Source organism: Thermobia domestica, chromosome 7, assembly GCF_964235325.1.
Source record: "Thermobia domestica chromosome 7, izTheDome1.hap1.1, whole genome shotgun sequence".
Lineage (NCBI taxonomy): Eukaryota > Metazoa > Arthropoda > Insecta > Zygentoma > Lepismatidae > Thermobia > Thermobia domestica.
The window spans coordinates 152018504-152038001 of NC_137460.1; the positions used below are offsets into that span (position 1 = coordinate 152018504).

Genomic DNA, 19498 nt, shown 5'->3' on the forward strand with positions numbered 1-19498 from the left:
GCCCCGCTCCTAGTGTAATCGGCACGCAAACTTTTTTCTTTTTTTCCTCTGTCTCGCTCTTTCGCTTTCGCTGTCTCTCACCTTTCATAGTTGCGTCCAATGTTACATACCTGTCTGTCCCATATGCGCTTCTTGGCGTTTCAAATTGTAGCTAAACTTTTTTTTTCACCTTCATGAAACTATCCACGAAATACACAGCATTTCCGGTTTGCGTATTTTAATCTTAAAATCTTCACAAACAAATCTCAATGTCTTTTTCGTTCATAACAACGGTTATATCCTACATTTGTCCAATAAGTAAAAGCAAACACAAGTCATTTTAATTCATGTAAATACATTTAAAATCCAAGTTCAATATTTTTTATCATATTTATTTATATAAATGGTAATTTTTAACTTACCTTTCCTTCCACTAATTCCAAAATTATTCTCCAAACAACACACTCACAGAAAAAATACAGAAGCCAAGTTTCCACAACGCAAAAAGCACACTATATAATTTGGTCTCATTTCAAACTTCCTTATATATATATATATATATATATTGGTTAACCTGTCTGCTTTCATGGGCATACAAACACAACTGTTTTCACCCTTCCGTTTTTTCACAAAAACTCGTACAATAGCTATTCTTTAAAGTTAACAAGAATCTTTTCCAGAAAAAAAGGCTTTTTCTTTTTCATTCTATCAGGGTGGAAAACATGCTAAATGGAACATTTTTCTGTCTAACAAGTCAAAAAATCTTTTTTTTCTAAAAAGAGTTACATTCAACTCAAAATTACAAGCTGTTTCCACCGTCAACAATAAATGTCACATACATTTTCTCAAATAACTTTCACAAGGGACATCTACATGCTAACAACTCAAAAGATCTTTTTTTCTACTATTTCAATTCTTTCAATTCTTTCTTTCTTTTCTAAAAAGAGTTACACATACAATTGGGTCGCAAGTAACATGACGTTTTCTCATCTACACAAAAATGTTTCGCTTTCTATTCCAATAATTTTCACTCTACATGCCAAGGTCCTTAACTATTGCCTAACAAGTCCCACGCCAATTTAAAGTGGTCCTTTGCTCAAAATAAAAACACAGTTCCCTCCAATCTTATGTGCGGTCTCTCAGTATGTGGGCAATACATTAACTTTTAAAAAGTAACATGTAACTATCTCATTCTTAAAATCTCTGTCCTCAGAATAATGATTGCTATTTCTCCGTAGGGTACAAGTCACAGTCCCAATTAAACAAGGTCTTTTACTCCATGAACAGCACAGTTCGCCCCCTCCAGCATCCTGGAATACACACATACAAACAGGTGTCTATGTTTCTTTCTTTACTCTACATCAAAGGGTTCTCTCCCTCGCACCATTCTTAGCTTACATTTTCAAACTAAATTATTTGACATGTCTCTCTGGCTTCCAACAGTTAAAGTATTATCCGACATCTATATCTCACTTTTAAGTGACAATATATTCTTTCTTTTATTCACAAAATAGTGAAATTACGTGAGACTTACAAAAAAGCTTGTCAATTTCAAATTCTAACCTTTTCTATTATGTTTCCCATGTTTCTAAAAGTTATTTCACATGTCTCTCTGACTTCCAACAGTTAAAGTATTATCCGACATCCATATGTCACGTTTAAGTGACATTTTCTTCTTTCTTTAAATGACAGAAGGTTCAAATTACGTGACACCTCCATAAGAGCTTCTCAATTACGAATACAATAGTATTTGTCTCCAATCCATTGTTTCTGAGACCACACACGTTGGATACATTTTGGACCAAGTACTACTCAGTAAGTATTAGTATTTCTTTGAAGATGATGCGAGTGCAAAACCGCGAACTTGAATTTTGTATCCTAAGGCCAAACACACATTTGTTTTAGACCGTCATTTTATTAACTGCACGTACAATTAGAGGGAGAGCACATTGAACCTGTAACCGCTTCTTGAATGCACATTAACACCTGTCATAACTTCATACTGGCTAGCGATGTCCAATTCACACAAGTCATCAACATATTATGTTTTCAATTTATAAACTGTATGTATGATTCACGAAGGTGGATTTCAAGATGGCGGCTTTCATTGTTCTGTATCCTTCCTAATTTCTTCTAATCTTTATTACTCCCCTACATTGTTCCTTTGGTTATATTTTGCAGTATCTGACATTTATGCGAGGGGTTTCCACACTTTCGGACCACCCTGTATATATAACTGCACGTATTGCAACAGGGGTTCTTCGAATCACTTTCACAGTAGTTGCAATCGATTTGGAAAGGACAATTACGTATAGAACGATAGAGAGACGTCGGTCAACTTCATTGTTTGGGAATAAACTATTTTTGTCCGCTTTTTTAAAGTTTCCGACCACTGTGCGCCCTGAGGCATTATTTATAACATAAAATTTCATATTTTCCCTCCATAATGATAACGTTTATTGATAACTTCTATAGTATGCATAATTTTGCCAACATTTCTTATACATTACTTACGAGCACCCGCAGAGATGTGAATTAATTTTAAGATTTTACCATTAACTGAAGTCGTATTCCCAAATCTCTATTGCACCGTTATTTTATTATACAGGGTGTTTCAAAACAACACCGACAACGTTTGGGAGGTGATTCCTCACACCAAGATAAGACAAAAAGAATGGACCAACCTGGGTGCACAAATGCTTCCTTTCGGAATTATAGGCTGCCGGAAATACGAAAAACTGAAATTTAAAGGTCTTCCATAGTTCCAAAATTATGGGATCCACCGTAGTTCAGGTCGGGTCACTTAGGAACAAACATGTGCGCTTCCCAAAAATACATGTTTCAGATTCCTAAGATACTAACGCAACAGTTTTTATACAGACAGTTTGGCTACGGGCAGATAATCTGAACTACTTAACAACTATTTCTATAAAAATGGTTAGGAAAGTACCGCAGGATTCTGAAACTTATATATTTTTATAGAGCACATACTAGCTTCTAAGTGAAATCTTGACCCGACTACGGTAGGTCCCATAGTTTTGGAGCTAAGACCGTTAAAGTTCATTTTTTCATATTTTCAGCAGCCTATAACTGCGAAAGGAAGCATTTGTGCACGCTGGTTGGTCTATACTTTTTGTCTCATCTTGGTGTCAGGAATAATCTTCCAAATTTTGTCAGTGTTATTTTGAAACACCCTGTATATGCTCATTAGTAGCTGTAATTTCGGAATATATCTTCAGAGTAGCTACCTGAATATGTTTTTTTTTACCATTTTTTATATTTCAGAAGCATCATTTGTAAGCACAACGTATCTCCGACTTTGGATTTCAACTTAGAAGTGTCAATTTTCCGGAAACATCCCTTCCGGTTAACAGGAATGGACAAATGACATAACTGCTCCCTAGTAGTATGGGTATGTATCTTCAGAGAAAACTCTCCTACACAGAAAAAAGATAAAGAAATGGTGTTAATACAACTCAGTTTTAACACCAACCAGTGTTACCAACATTTTAACACCGTATCTTTGGTGTTGCAGTTAACACAGAGCTATGTTATTCTTGAAATGGAATGAAATGAAATCTTTCAGTTTAGCGTACCACGGTTATGTCTACTAAACTAAGAGTGATGGATAATTAAATCAAATGAAAGATGATGATAGAGTTTGTGGAATGAAAATGTGGGAGGAAACGGGAATACCCCGAGAAAAACTACGGACACATTGTTGTTCAGCACAAACTTACTTGGCCGGGGGTCGAATCGACTCAACGCATCAGAGGTCAGCGCTCTACCACTGACTCAGCGTGCTCCCTTGAGAACAACTGATATATACAGGATGGACCTTTTGTCTTGATACATTCTTGTAACTTTTAAACTAATACACGAAACACGCTAAAATTTTCTACCGTTCTAAATATCAGAGGGAGACATTGTTTGACGTAGGGCCTACTATGCAATATCATCAGGTTAACAGTGTTGCCAATCCAACATAAAGTTACACTTTTTAAATGGCACTATATCAAACTATTGGACCGACACCTTACAATGTTACATTTGTTATTTCATGCTGCAAACTAAGTAGGCTATAGTATCCAAACATCCAAATTTTGGTTGCCTCTATACTAGCAGTAATACAAGTGAGACGGGCAAGGCAATCCACATCCATAGTACCTTAGTGTCTAATACTATGATGCATGGGCGTCATTTAGGGGGGTAGGAGGGGGCAATTGCCCGCAAGAGTTTGAGGTTTACGTATACTTTAATCAATTGTCTATTAATATATTAGTACAAAACGTGAAAATTTTATGTCAATGGTGCTCTTGCTCCCCTCAAGCGAAGTCTGAAATGACGACCCTGCTATGATCATGGTATGACGGATTTCGAATGAATAGGAACAAAGATACAAGGGATTAAAAGTTAACTTTTTTCCAATAGCCTTTATTTAAAAAAAAAACTACATAGATAGTATTTTATCTAGTTGCATAGAAGACTTTTAATGGATGTGAAGATCATAATGCCCATTGGAGCAACTTGATACCTCAAATCATTTTGGAGATACGCCACTCCATCCCCATAAATATGACATTTAAGCGATCTTTCATACACTGAAGATAAGGGTGGTGCATGAAATGTCATACACTGAAAATATGTAATAAAACTCAAGCATGAAGGTTTAGAGTCTTCCAGTTTTGACATATGCTACGTGTATTCATGCAGGACTAAACTTTTGTGAATGTCGTGCATGTACGGCATGGCATTCGTTTGTTTTCAACATGGAGGACAAGGGCGGTTGACCCTTGAGTAGAAAGTGAAAACAGCGTTGGTTTACATGGAAACAAAGATTGTAGCTGCAACACAGAAATGTTTTCGTGTTCATTTTCGTACCAGGTGGGCATCCTGTAGACAAATTGAGTTGAGTTGATTTTGAGTTTAACGTTCCGTTCAGCAACGAGGCTATATGAGACGTGGACCTACTGATTAACGTGGAATCCGAACCACATGAGCTCCCGCCGGGAATCGAACCCGGATCTCCTACGCAATAGACGCATACGCGTACCGCTTAGCCACGGAGGATCTCTTGTAGACAAATTGTGTATAGTATAGACTATCCACAGTGTTTGAAAGTGATGGTAAAGGAAACGACCGCGTTCTGCCACAGTTCGTACTCCAGAGAATGTTGCTGCGGGACGAGTGGCCTGGACACGGAGTCTCGGTAAGTCAACTATAAGAGATTCTGCTGAGTTAGACATTGTACGTCGTTCTCTTTAAAGACTATATAGAAGGATCTACAATTATTCCCATGGATATAAAATTACAATGCTGCATAAACTAATCGTGACAGGATGAGGTTTACGTTCAACTTTGTGTGAACTAGCAGAACGTGAGATTTTGGACACGAGATGCTCCTAATGTTGTGCATGAGATAGAAAGTTATGGAGTTAAAGTGTGTTTGTTTGAGCTACTATTGCCACCCACGGAATCATTGAGCCATATTTTTTCATGGCTACGTGGACATGTTAAAATACAATTTTCTCCCCCAACTCTATGCAACAGAACCAATGGAAACTCAATGGTTCATGCAAGACGAAGCTCGACCTCATATAGCACATGTTGTACAGGATTTCCTGCGTGAACATTTTCAGCAGCGTGTGATGTCCAATCAATATCGTAAACGTATTCTACATGGTGTAATATGGCCGTCGCACAGTCCGAACCTTGATCCCTGTTATTATTTCTTATGGGGATATTTAAACAAAACTATATACTAAAGCAAACTACTAGATCTCATGAAACTGCGAGCAACTATCCTGACATTTTTTCAGGGAATTAGAGAGGGCTTATGTCGTAGGATAGCATCAATTTTTGTCTCAATGAGGTGATACACCAAGAACATGTACCAGTATGACTATCATGGTCATTAATCATGCACATTCCAAAAAATAAATCAATGTTCAATTATATCAGAAATTTTGTACATTAAACATTATATTAGGAAATTTAAATGTACGACATTCCGTCCACCACCCTTATCTCCGGAATAGTTTGAGATATCCAATTGCTGCAAACGGTACTATAACTTTCATGTTTATGAAAATTGTCTGCGTGATTGATGTGATAATTATCTAAACACTTTTTTAATATAAAGCCCTTTGCAAAATCTCGAATTTTAATTCCTTGTAACCTTTTTTTTTTTAATTATTTGAAATGCATCACATACTGTAGAATCCTCCAAAATTTAGTTGTTTCTCGATGTTTGTGATACTGTAGCGTTCTTAGTTTGTAACACTGCATAATAACTGAAAACTTACGTTTTACACGTAGATTTTAAATATGCAACCTGACATAGTTCCATTTGAAAAATACAATTTTGAGTTGGAAATGAAATGAATTTTTTAAGTTTTACGTCCAACGATTATGCCGGCTAGGCTAAAGGAGACGGTGATGATGAGAAATGAATGAAATGGTAGAATGAAGAAAGTGGGAGGAAACGGGAGAACACCGAGAAAACTCGAATACACGGTGTTTGTCCATCACAAAGCTCACTTGGTGCGAGCTGGGATCGAACCAAGGACCCCATGTACCACCTTGCTCTACCACTGAGCCATCGCGACCCATTTTTATGTTGGGTTGGTAACACTGTTAATTCTGTGATATTAAAAAATATGCCAAACAATGATCCTCCATCGATATTTGCATGCTACGAAATTTCAGTGCTTTGTACCTATTGGTTTAAAAGTTACAAGGGCATATCAAGATAAATGGTCCACCCTGTATATATAGGGTGTTGTCAAGGGGGTACGTGGTAATGCACTTACCTCTGGCGTGTGGGGTCCCTGGTTCGTTGTTGAGAAAAGTAATTTTGTAGTGGACAACATTATGTTCATGAGTTTTCTCGGGATATTCCATTTCCCTCCCACATTCTCATTCCACCGATACTTTCATAATTATTCACTTCTCTTTATCATCCATCTTCCTTAGCCAAAAAGGCATAATCGTGGGACGTTAAACTAAAAGATTTCATTTCGTTTCATTTCAAGTATTCTAAAAATGGCGTCCATGGACAATAGAGCGCACCGACTATATTTCGTTCCTCGTAACAACTGATAAATAATTTATGCTACACTTTACTATCCCTCATAACACCCACCCATTTAATAAAAAAAGAAAATTCTTTTGTAAACGTAGTTGTTTGGCAACTGTACATAAAACAACGCTGGGTGTGTTACTAAAATGACTCCATACTACTAATCACTATGCAGTGGCGTATTTAGGGAGACTATCTCGGGCTCAAGCTCCCTTCCCCCCATCCCCCGAAATAAATTTGTTAGTTTTTCGCATTCCTTGTACAATAATAATCCTTCTTACCATTTCTAAGAATTTCATTGACTTTTCATTTTCTTATCCTCTTTGTTCAGAAATAATACTATATTTCAAATTTTACTCCATGTAAGAACTGCGTCTTTTTGCTTTCTTTCTTTCGTCAATTCTACTCTTGTGTTTCTTTTTGTTAGTTGTTACTTTCTTTCTTTTCTCCTATCGTTGTTGGTTGTGATTCAAGTCGACCAACGTCAGTAAAACCAAAACTAATATAAGAGGAACTGATAAGAGAAACTGGTATTCCACACCAACTTGCACAGACATCAATATAATAGAACTTTAGTTATGGAATATTTACAAATATTTACATCATTTAGTTATAAAGAAAGATAAATGTTAGAATTAAAGAAAGTGAAGAGGGGTAATAAGAAGCCGGGAAATTAGGTAGGCCAAAAGAAAACTTCCTTTTCTTCTATGAATAGAATAAAAGGTGTATCATATCACATAAGATTCACCTGTCTGCCATTCTTGCCATTAAAACTTCAATTTATGCATAAATTAAAATATCTTTAATTCTCGAAGTCAGGTGGGCAATTGCCCCTGCTTCCGTGTGTTGTGCATAGTCCCCCGAAACAAAATCCTAAATATGCCACTGTCACTATGTAAGGAAGTTGATTTAATCACTACGATTTTAATAAATGATTCCAAAGTGCAATGGCGTTGAAGTACCATGGAGCATGTGTAGAAATTTAACACAACTAGGGTAACATAAAAACCATTATGTTGAAATAAGGCAGCTCTTATTTATTGTATAACTTTTAGGATTATTTTCAACATTGTTTCTCAATAAGAGACATTTTTGAATTGTTTCACTTTTCTATTAATGCATCGATATACACAAGTACATACATATAAATGCCTAAAAGTTTAAAAGACATATTTTGAATTCTCGAAGAATTTATTTAAAAAATAAAAAAAAAAACATCAAGTTGGTGTTCAGTAAAACATAAGGGTCTTAATACAACTCAGCTTTAGCACTTTTGCTTCTGGGCTTACAGAGCTATGCAAATTCCTCCTCCCTGTCAATTTATTGCGTTTTTAAAACCAGTAGCGTATATTGGTCAATGATAACTGATCTTGATAATACGTTAATATTAATAAAGAAAACATCCATAGTGGCTGGGATAGTATTGTTGAACTTTATTTGCAGACAAATGTTTGGTTGGAGTGGAGCTTAGCATCCCTTTCAGCACCTAGGCTATATAAGATGTGGAACTCCAGCACAACACGAAGTTCGAACCACGTATCCTTCCAGCGGGAATTGAACCAGGATCTCCCGTACCAAAGGCGCGAACACTAAGCTATTTAATCACGAAGGAGCTCTTTCAGAAGTAATTCTGAATTAAAGAAGTACCACGAAAGATGATTGGACAATTATGATTAATTCCACTCAAGGATTTTGAATATTTAATATAATTTCCTTGAATATTATACTCTTCAAACACATCATGACCTTAAAAGCAGATTGTACTTATTAAGTCAATAAAACTTTCTATTTAAAAAAAAATAAAAAATAACAAGTCCACAAATTGTCCAATGTAATGTTATACATTGGACAATTTGTGGACTTGTTATTTATGACTGTAAATAAAGTATACGTTTACAAAATTCGCAAAGCTCATACCACTGCAAATGTAAGACTTCGATTTGTCGTTTCGGGTTTGCAGTGCAAAGGGAGTTGAAGTAAGGAAATTTTTATTTCTACAACGTATTAAGTTCACTGCTGAATAACATGGCTAACGAAAAAACAAAAATCGACAGCTTATAGCTATCACACAACCAATTTCGTTTATCATAGGAATATAATGTGAAAATGCTATGAACACTCACTTGTTTTCTTTTACATTAGTAGTCTGGAAAGGTGAAATGAAATGTAATCTGGCTTTCTTGGAGGAAATGGAGTGTGGTGGAGAACGACCTATACTTGAGGATTGATCATACACTATAGTCTGCTCACCCATCAAGAACATCAAATTCAAGCCCCAGCCACGATTCAGAACACACGTTAAATAGGTTCTGTTATTCGTAAATCTCAATATGGGATAAGGCCGAAAACAGACTCAAAATTCAAATTTTAGAATGATGGATACATTTAAATTTAACTGAGATGTTGGTCAACCCATTTTCATAATTTAGATATTCTAGTTGTATAAATGATGGTTAAACGGCATATTTAATAAAATTTCTGCATTGTCAACTAAACGGAAACTTGCACGTTTCTCTCTCTCTTTCTCTCTCTCTCTCTCTCTCAATATTGCCACACAAGTTACCTTGATACATTTAATTACAGTTCATACACTTCAACAAACCATTTCAAAATTCAATCGCTTTCAGAAGGAAGAACTCACCGTTCAAATGTTGACACTGAAATATCACACACTGTTTTCGTTCTTCAGTTTGAAACAGTGAAGGAAATATTTTCTGATTTTGTTATTTGACCCTATTTCCACCGTTATGGTAGTGATTTTTAGGTTTAAAAATAAATTCAATACGATTATTTTATTCCGTAATAAAAATGCTCAACAAAACAATAATACATTCTTTATTTTTTATTTTTCATACTTTCCCACTGGATGAAACTCCATGCACACATCCATGGATATCCAAGAAATATATGAGTCGATTTTTCGGGAATTTGCCGGGCCTAAGACGATGAAAAATGAATTGTATATAGGCCCTCAGAGCCCATGGCCTGCATATTGCAAGTGGGGAAAGAAATCACGTCCGTGAACTTGGTCCCCCCACTTCAGGCACTAACGATAAAATTAGTGTCAATCGTTAGTGCTTCTTAATTTACCAACCCCTAAAGTTAGTGCTTCAGTAGTGTAGGCTCTAGAGCCAAAACAATGGTACACGCCACTGCCTCTCCACTTCAAGCAATAACGAAAAAATAGTGCCATTCGTTAGTTCATTCTTAGTGCTTCTATAAAATACTAATAGTTTCGTTAGTGCTTCACTATTAGTGTAGATGTAGCAAATTATAAGTTACGAAACTCCCATAAGAAATGCATGGGGAATCCTTCTTTGCGTCTAATTCCCGCCAAATTCGAAAGCACTAATGATCTCTTCTAGTGCAATCGTTAGTGCATCAGTAGCGCTTCTTAGTGCACCAACCCTAACGTTAGTGCTTCATTAGTGTAGGTGATACAAGTAAAAAAACCTTTGGGGCTAGCGTGGACTTACCCCACTTTAAGTAGTAACGAGAAAATTAGTGTCATTCGTTAGTGCATCGTTAGTGCTTCTAGAAAACTGATAGTTTCGTTAGTGCTTCACTATTAGTGTAGTTATGGCAAATTACATGTCACGAAACTCCCATAATACACGGGGAATTATTCATTGCGTCTAATTCCCTCCAAATTCAAAAGCACTAATGATCCATTCTAGTGCAATCGTTAGTGCTTCTTAGTGCACAAACTCCTAACGTTAGTGCTTCATTAGTGTAGGTGCTATAAATAAAAAAAACCTTTGGGAACCAGCGTGAACTTGGCCTTTCCAATTTAACCACTAACAAAAAATTAGTACCATTCGTTAGTGCAACGTTAGTGCTTCTAGAAAACACTAATAGTTTCGTTAGTGCTTCCTTATTAGTGTAGTTCTGGCCAATTACATGTTACGAAACTTCTGTAAGAAATACACGGAGAATTTTTCATTGCGTCAAATTTCCACCAAATTCAAAAGTACTAATGATATCTTCAAGTGCAATTTTTAGTGCTTCTTAGTACAGCAACACCTAACGTTAGTGCTTCATTAGTGGAGATGCAACAAGTAAAAATCCATTTTTTTTCAAGTTCACGCTGCCCTCCATTTCAAGCAATAACGAAAAATAGCGCCATTCGTTAGTGCATCGTTAGAGCTTCTACAAATCGCTAATACTTTTACTGGTATTTCACCATTAGTGTGGCCAATTACATTCCATGAAACTCTCATCAGAAATACATGGGGATTTTTCATTGGCTCAAATTTCTGCCAAATTCAAAAGCACTAACAAACTCTTCTAGTACAATCATTAGTGCTTCGTTAGTGATTTTGGAGCACCAACTCCAACATTAATGCTTCAATAGTTTGGACGCCAGAAGGAAAAAAAAAACGTTGGGAGCGCTAATTTCACGTTAGCCCCCCGAGAAAGCACTAATGATGAAACCTAGTGCAATCGATAGTGCATTCCTCGTGCTTTTAGAAAACACTAATAGTTTCGTTAGTGCTTCTCTATTAGTGTAGATATGGCAAATTATATTATGAAACTCCTATAAGAAATACATGGGGAATTTTTCATTGGGTCAAATTCCCACCAAATTCAAAAACAGTAATGATCTCTTCTAGTGCAATCATTATTACTTGCTAGTCCATAAAACACCGAACATTAGTGCTTCTTGTCGTGAACGGTTTTGTGGGAAGGGACTAGCATATAAGTAGCTTCCCCTGAGTTTAATCTTCTAGCGTCTATACAATTGAAGCACTAATGTTGAGAATTCGGCAATCAGATCCAATAACGTAATACTAACCATTACATCATATATGGTTATAAGTAGAGATGCAAAAAAGCCGGCTTTTTTGAATCGATGGTTTTTTTCACATAAAAAGCCGGCTTTTTTGGGAAAAAAACGAGAATTTTGGAAATTTTGGCTTTTTTCAACTTCATGATTTTTCTATCTAAATAGCTTTCTTATAGTATATTCTATAGTTAGATAAAAATTCCATGACCTGAATGTGATATTTCGCTCTGAAATTCACCATCAAGATGGATGGAGCACATGTTTTACGAATTAAAGCTAACATGAAGAATGTAGTATTTGAGGGTAATTTTAGAGGCTATTTAACTTTATTTTAACTATTGAGTTATCGACATCTTTTTTCTTCTCTAGTTTGTCATCCGTGTTTCATTTCTAAGAGCTTTTAGTACTCTAGCTTCTAGCGCAAAAGTTAAACTTGCCCGTTGTTTAGTCCTAACTTGTTTATTTAAATTGTTTAGTTTTGTTTAAAGATGTTGGTTCAATGTAAATTGTTAGCTGTAGAAGAAGAAGAAGCAAGGTGTAGGTACTTGTTGAAACTGTGCATAGCAGCAGTGTGTGTGAGTGAGCGCGGAGCCTATAGCTGCATCATCGTTGTGTTCAATGTGCATTTTAGTTTAACTCGGGAATTGTAAGAAATATTAACAATATTATTAAACCGAATTATTAAAGAACGAACCAGCGTTTGTGTGATACAGTCCATCATAAAGATTTGGTCCTCCGACCCAGATGTTAATACGTGTTTATGTGTTTTATGTGACCTACGTGCTAGGACTTGTGTGTTAACAAGAAAGAAAAAACTGTGTGGGCGACAATGGAAGCTTACAATTCCCGAAAGCGTGTTTTAAAAGGCAAGGTCACTCGTGCTGAAAACTGCATAAACAATATCACAGAACAGGAAGATATTAGTGTAGTTCAAGTCTACAAAAACAAAGTGAGTGAACTGTCACGTGAAACAAATGAGCTTTTGTTGCTAGCCAGTAACTTGTATGCCGAAGAAGAAATTTATTTGGTTCAAGAAGAAGAGCTTGCTGCTATTGAAGATAGACTTACAAAGCTTAACGTGAAATTAGTGGAAGCGCAGGGTAAATTATCTCACGCTTCTTCTAGTGATGTGAATAATCAAAAAAACACAACAGAAATTCGACTTCCAAAATTGCAATTGCCATGCTTTAGCGGGAACTTAAATGATTGGCTTTCGTTTCGTGATTTGTTTATCGCAGCAGTGCATAAAAATGAAACATTGACGGGTGCACAAAAACTTCAGTACTTAAAAGCTAGTCTGCAAGGTGAAGCAGCAACACTTATTCAATCTATACAAATAACTGACGATAACTATAAAGAAGCTTGGGACCTGTTAAATTTAAGGTATCAAAATAAACGAGAATTAGTCACGTCCATCTTGCGGCGCTTTGTGAGTCAAGGTCAAGTGCAGCAAGAATCAGCTGGCGCGTTACGTCGGTTGTTGGATACAAGTGTTGAGTGTGTGCGATCGTTATCAGTGTTGGACATAAAAGTGAACGAATGGGATCCTTTGCTTATATTTCATATAACAGAGAAGCTAGACAGTGAAACAAAGAGGCAGTGGGAACTTTCATTGTCAGACAGTGAACTACCAACATTCGACCAATTGGTGAAATTCATAGATCATAGGTGTCGCGCATTAGCAAGTAGCACTTCAAATGCAAAATCAACCCCACCTAGTGAACCAAACAAGAGTAATAAAAAATCAACAATAGCGCATCATGCTTCAGCTCAATTTTCGTGTTGCCAGTGCAAAAGCAAAAATCATCCTTTGCATAAATGTGATGACTTTCTTTCGCTGTCAGTTGATGAACGTCATTCGTTAGTGAAAAACAAAGCATTGTGCTTCAATTGTTTACAATCTAATCATAAACTGTCCAGTTGCAAATCAGCATCGTGTCGTGAGTGTGGCAAACGTCATCATACTTTACTTCATTTTCCAAATAAACAGAACTCAGGTGTTTCAGTGGGGACTCATTTTTCAAGTGAAACTAATGTGCAACATGCAGTGTTATTACAAACTGCAGTAGTGATGGTGAAGGATTCATATGGTAATTTACAACCTGTGAGAGCCTTGTTAGATTCAGCCAGTGAAAAAAGCTTTGTGTCAGAAAACTGCTCACAACGGCTTGGTTTACAAAAACAGCCTGTGTATGTACATGTTTCGGGACTGAGTTCCAGTAATGTTGCTCGGGCAAAAGGTGTTGTTAATATTGTGTTTACATCAAGTTATGATGTTAAGTCAGAATTTTCTATAGAAGCGTTAGTATTGCCAAAGGTAACAGGCATGCTACCGAAACGGTATATTCATAAAAGCAAGCAGTGGTCGCATGTTAACAACTTAACATTAGCAGATCCGAATTTTAATGTTCCTGACAGAATCGATCTGTTATTGGGTGCAGATATTTACCCTCAATTGCTATTGGCGGGTGTGTGTAGTGGTGTTAATGGTTCTCCCGTAGCAGTGAATACCAAATTAGGATGGGTGTTGTTTGGTTCTATTGGCGACGATGAAGTGCGACGTAAAGAATTCACAGCGTCAACATATCATATCCAGTGCAACAGTGAAAGAATTTTGCAACAGTTTTGGGAATTGGAAGATATTCCTACACAAAATATAATGTCGTCAGAAGAAAAACAGTGTGAAATTTATTTCGAGAAGACCCATCAAAGAGATGAAACAGGTAGGTTTCATGTGCAATTACCGTTTCGCGACAACAGTGCAAGACTTGGTGAGTCACGTGACGTGGCAATTAAACGCCTTAAGCAAGTAGAAAGTCGGTTGAAGAAGAGGCCTAAAATGCGTCAATTATATGTAGATTTTATGCATGAGTATGAGGTACTTGGGCATATGGAGATTATTCCAGAAAGTGAAATACTGAAACCAAACAGTGAAGTGTATTATTTACCTCATCACGCAGTGTTGAAAGATTCCAGTTCTACAACAAAACTGAGAGTAGTTTTTGATGGTAGTTGTAAAACTTCATCTAATGTATCATTGAATGATAAGTTACTTGTCGGACCTAGGTTACAGTGTGACTTAATTCCATTACTTGTGCGTTTTAGACAACATAATGTGGCATTGACTGCTGATATTGAGAAAATGTATAGACAGGTGAGAATCCAACCCGAACATAGAGACTTCCAGCGAATTGTGTGGCGTGAAAAACCTAATCTTCCGATCAAAGATTACAGGCTTGTAACGGTAACTTATGGTACAGCTTCAGCACCGTATTTAGCGGTGAAAAGTTTGCAGCAATTAGCGAAATATGAAGAAGAATCATTTCCTATTGCATCGGCTGTAGTGATGCAAGACTTTTTTGTTGATGACTTGATCAGTGGTGCCAACTCAGTTAGTGAAGCAATTCAGTTACAAGAACAACTCAGTGCATTATTGCAGAAAGGAGGTTTTGAACTGAGAAAATGGGCATCCAACAGTCCCAACGTTTTGGACTCCGTACCCTCCCATTTGAAGCAAGCGACAAGTAGTTTAGACTTTGATAGTAGTAATTCAGTGAAAACGTCAGGAATTCTGTGGTATCCATCAAATGATGTATTTTCGTATAATGTCAATCTTGTGTCAGTTAAGTCAGTTGTAACTAAGCGTAATATTTTATCAGAAAGTGCAAAAGTGTTCGATCCATTAGGTTTGATTTCTCCAACTACTATTATTGCGAAAATATTATTGCAAGAAATTTGGAAACTAAATTTAGAATGGGACAGTCCAGTTCCTGAATGGATTTTGAGAAAATGGAGGAATTACTACTCAGAGCTTTCTTTATTGAAAAACATCAAAATCAACAGGTGTATCAGTATCACTCAAGCTACGAGAAGAGAGTTAATAGGATTCTGTGATTCTTCCGAAAAGGCCTATTGTGGAGTGGTGTATATGAGGTCTGTATCTCAAGACGGCCAAGTGAGTGTGAGCATTGTTATGGGAAAAACGAAGGTTGCTCCAATCAAACAAGTGTCCTTGCCCCGATTAGAGCTCTGTGGTGCCTTGCTATTAGCTAAAATGATGAATCTCATATTAAATTCATTACGTTTGGAAGTGCATGATGTAATTGCCTATTCTGACTCTACTGTTGTGTTATCGTGGCTGAATTCAGATTCAAGCAGATGGAAAGTGTTTGTCGCGAATCGTGTAGCAAAGATTCAAACTCTTTTGCCATCAGTGAAGTGGCTCAAAGTGGATTCAAAGAATAATCCAGCAGACTGTGGTTCTCGAGGTTTATTACCTTCTTCCTTACTTGTACATCACTTATGGTTCTCAGGCCCAGAGTGGCTCAAAAACCCCATTCTCCCAGAGTGTAATGAATATACAGTGGATTCAAAGTTAGTCAACCAAAAGGAAAGAAAACATATAGTTTGTATGCATGTTCATGTTGATACCTCCATTATTGACAATTGTTCATCGTTGGTGAAACTTGAGCGAACTATTGCATATTGTAAGCGCTTTATTAATAATTGTCGTGTGTCGCAAGGAAACAAGCATACAGGTCCACTTACAGTGACAGAACTTTCTAATGCCTTGATGTGTCTGATAAAGATTGTTCAACAAGGGTCATTTGCATCAGAAATTGAGTACCTGAAAAACGGAAAATCATTACCTTCCAAAAATCGATTGCTTTGCTTGAACCCATTTGTCGATGATAAAGGTATTTTACGTGTGGGAGGTCGACTTAAAAATGCCAATGTTTCAGAAGATCGAAAGCATCCCATTTTACTTCCAAGGGATAGCCATTTAACAGAATTAATTGTGTGGAATGAACACAAATTGTGTTTGCATGGTGGACCAAGACTGGTATTATCTTCTTTACAACAGACATTTTGGATTATAAATGGAAGAGATTTTGTTCGCAAATTACTTCGGAAATGCGTGACATGTCATCGCCATAAAAAGTTAACGGTAGAACAGCTTATGGGAGATTTACCTGCTTCAAGAGTAAATCCTAGTCGGCCGTTTAGTCGTTCAGGAATAGATTATTGTGGGCCAATTCATCTCAAAGCAATTAAAGGCAGAGGGCGAACAACTTACAAGGCATATGTAGCATTATTTGTATGTTTTACTACTCACGCAATCCATTTAGAAATTGTGAGTGACTGTACAACTGAAGCGTTCTTAGCTGCTCTAAGAAGATTTGTTGCTCGTAGGGGAAAACCAACAGATATATTTAGTGACTGCTCCACAACCTTCGTCAAAGCTAACAAAGAGCTAAAGGATTTTGTTACGTTGCTAAAATCTGATCATCATAATATTAGTGTCACAGATTATCTTAGTAAAGAAGGCATACAGTGGCATTTTAATGTACCTCATGCACCACATTTTGGTGGATTGTGGGAAGCCGGAATCAAATCCGTGAAGTATCATCTGAAAAGAATAGTAGGCAATGCTGTGTTAAATTTTGAAGAAATGTCAACCGTGTTGTGTCAAATTGAAGCGTGCCTGAATTCACAGCCACTCACCCCTTTGTCTTCAGACCCCAATGATTTGTGTAGCCTAACTCCAGGACATTTTCTCATTGGAGTTCCAATGTTGGCATTACCTGAACCAGCTTATACAGAAAAGAAACTTAATCGACTGTCAAGATGGCAATTAGTGCAACGACTTCAGCGGAACTTCTGGAAGAGGTGGAGTGTAGAATATATCTCTATGTTACAACAGCGTCCAAAGTGGTGGAAAAGAAACAACAATGTGAAGGAAGGTGATTTAGTTTTACTTGTGGAAGATAACTTACCTCCTTTAAAATGGAAGTTGGGGCGTATTGTAAATATTCATCCTGGAAGCGATAACATTGTTCGTGCAGTGACTGTAAAGACCTCAGATGGAGTTTACAAAAGACCAGTTGTGAAAGTATCCCCATTGCCATTTGATTGAAAAAGACATTTTTCATTTACCGTTTTGTTTTACTTTTTTTATGTCATTTCAAATATTACTAATTCATTTTTGTGTGTATCTTGAACTAGATCGTTCAAGGGTGGGGGCTATGTTTAGTCCTAACTTGTTTATTTAAATTGTTTAGTTTTGTTTAAAGATGTTGGTTCAATGTAAATTGTTAGCTGTAGAAGAAGAAGAAGCAAGGTGTAGGTACTTGTTGAAACTGTGCATAGCAGCAGTGTGTGTGAGTGAGCGCGGAGCCTATAGCTGCATCATCGTTGTGTTCAATGTGCATTTTAGTTTAACTCGGGAATTGTAAGAAATATTAACAATATTATTAAACCGAATTATTAAAGAACGAACCAGCGTTTGTGTGATACAGTCCATCACCCGTTTTTCTATTTATCCGTCAAAGCGTACCTTTTTCAATATATCCGTCAAACCGTACTTCCACATTTCTGTTATACAGTAGCTGTGAAGTGATTTAGCAATAATTTTCCGGACACAACCTTGAATACCAATTTATACAAATAATCAGTAGCGGATTTAGAAAAGTACTTTAGGAGGGTTTTTTCTGATTGTTTCGTTTCCTAAAAAGTCCTAATTTTATTTGGGAAGTGCTTGAAGTTTATGAGTACAGGCATAACTAATATTTCGTTTCGTTTATATGTTTAGCAATAATCTTCCGGATACAACTTTAAAAATCATTTTATACTGAGAATCAGTGGCGGATTTAGAAAAGTATTTTGGGAAGGGTTTCTTACTAATGTTTAGTTTTTTTAAACATTCGTAATTTTTATTTGGCAGGAGCTTAAAATTTATGAGTAAAGGCATAAATAATAGATATTTCGTTTGTTGCAGACATTCCGTAACTTTGGGGAACGGGCTTCAGTCCGAAAGACCGCCCCCCTAACCTTCGCAAAACCGTCACTGCTGGTAATAGTAATAATAACGATTTAAAAACAATAAAAAAGGAAGTCACCCAACTCACAGTACACGCACTATTTCTACATTCACAGATGGAATGAAGAAAAGCTTTGTCAGAATGGTCGAATGCTGGTTGAATCCCGGACTTCCCGATAGAAGCGCAAAAGCTAATCACTCAGTCATGTTTGTTGTGCAGTTGTATTTAGCTTAACTTAAATATATTCCGTAGTCTTTTTTTTTGGGGGGGGGAAGGGGGGGAGTTCCGTAATGATATGTTGAATCCCTCTTGTTAAAAATTCAGAAAACTTGAGGATTGGGTAAACTGTGATGGTGGTTCTATAAAACTTAACTGTAGAATTTCAAGAATATACAGAACCAAAAGCTCTAGATGTGCAGCCTTTAAGTGTATCATATAAATCTAAGTATTTCTCTTATGTTTTATTTTAATTTTATTTTGTTTCAAAAAGAGGGTATGGAATATTTTGAAGTAAAAATACTACATACTATTTTGTTAGTTATTTGTGTATTCTTTAAAAAGAAGTGTTTACTTTTAGAGTTGGCTGATTTACACCAACTTTTTTTTTAATAACTGGTTTAAACCACAAAAATAAAAAGAATGAAAAATGCGAATCGTGTGAACTTCATGGTAACGTTTCCAGATATCAAACTACCTGCAATAGTTTTATTTCCCTTTCACCTTTTAATCAAGGTGTCCCATGTTCAATTCTCGGTCGAACCACAATCCTTCTTTCATGCGTAACCCAAGTAGCGGTTCGGATGTCAGTTTAAGCGAAAGTCTTCTCCTTGA

General features: G+C 36.5%; 1 protein-coding gene across 1 annotated transcript; it reads left to right on the forward strand.

Annotated features, from left to right (window-relative positions):
* Positions 1–12675: 12675 nt before the first annotated feature.
* On the forward strand, positions 12676–17763 carry LOC145689369 (uncharacterized). Its single transcript, XM_081763522.1, has one exon. It carries the CDS (start codon positions 12676–12678, stop codon positions 17761–17763), a length of 5088 nt encoding a protein of 1695 aa, XP_081619648.1.
* The last annotated feature ends 1735 nt before the right edge of the window (positions 17764–19498 follow it).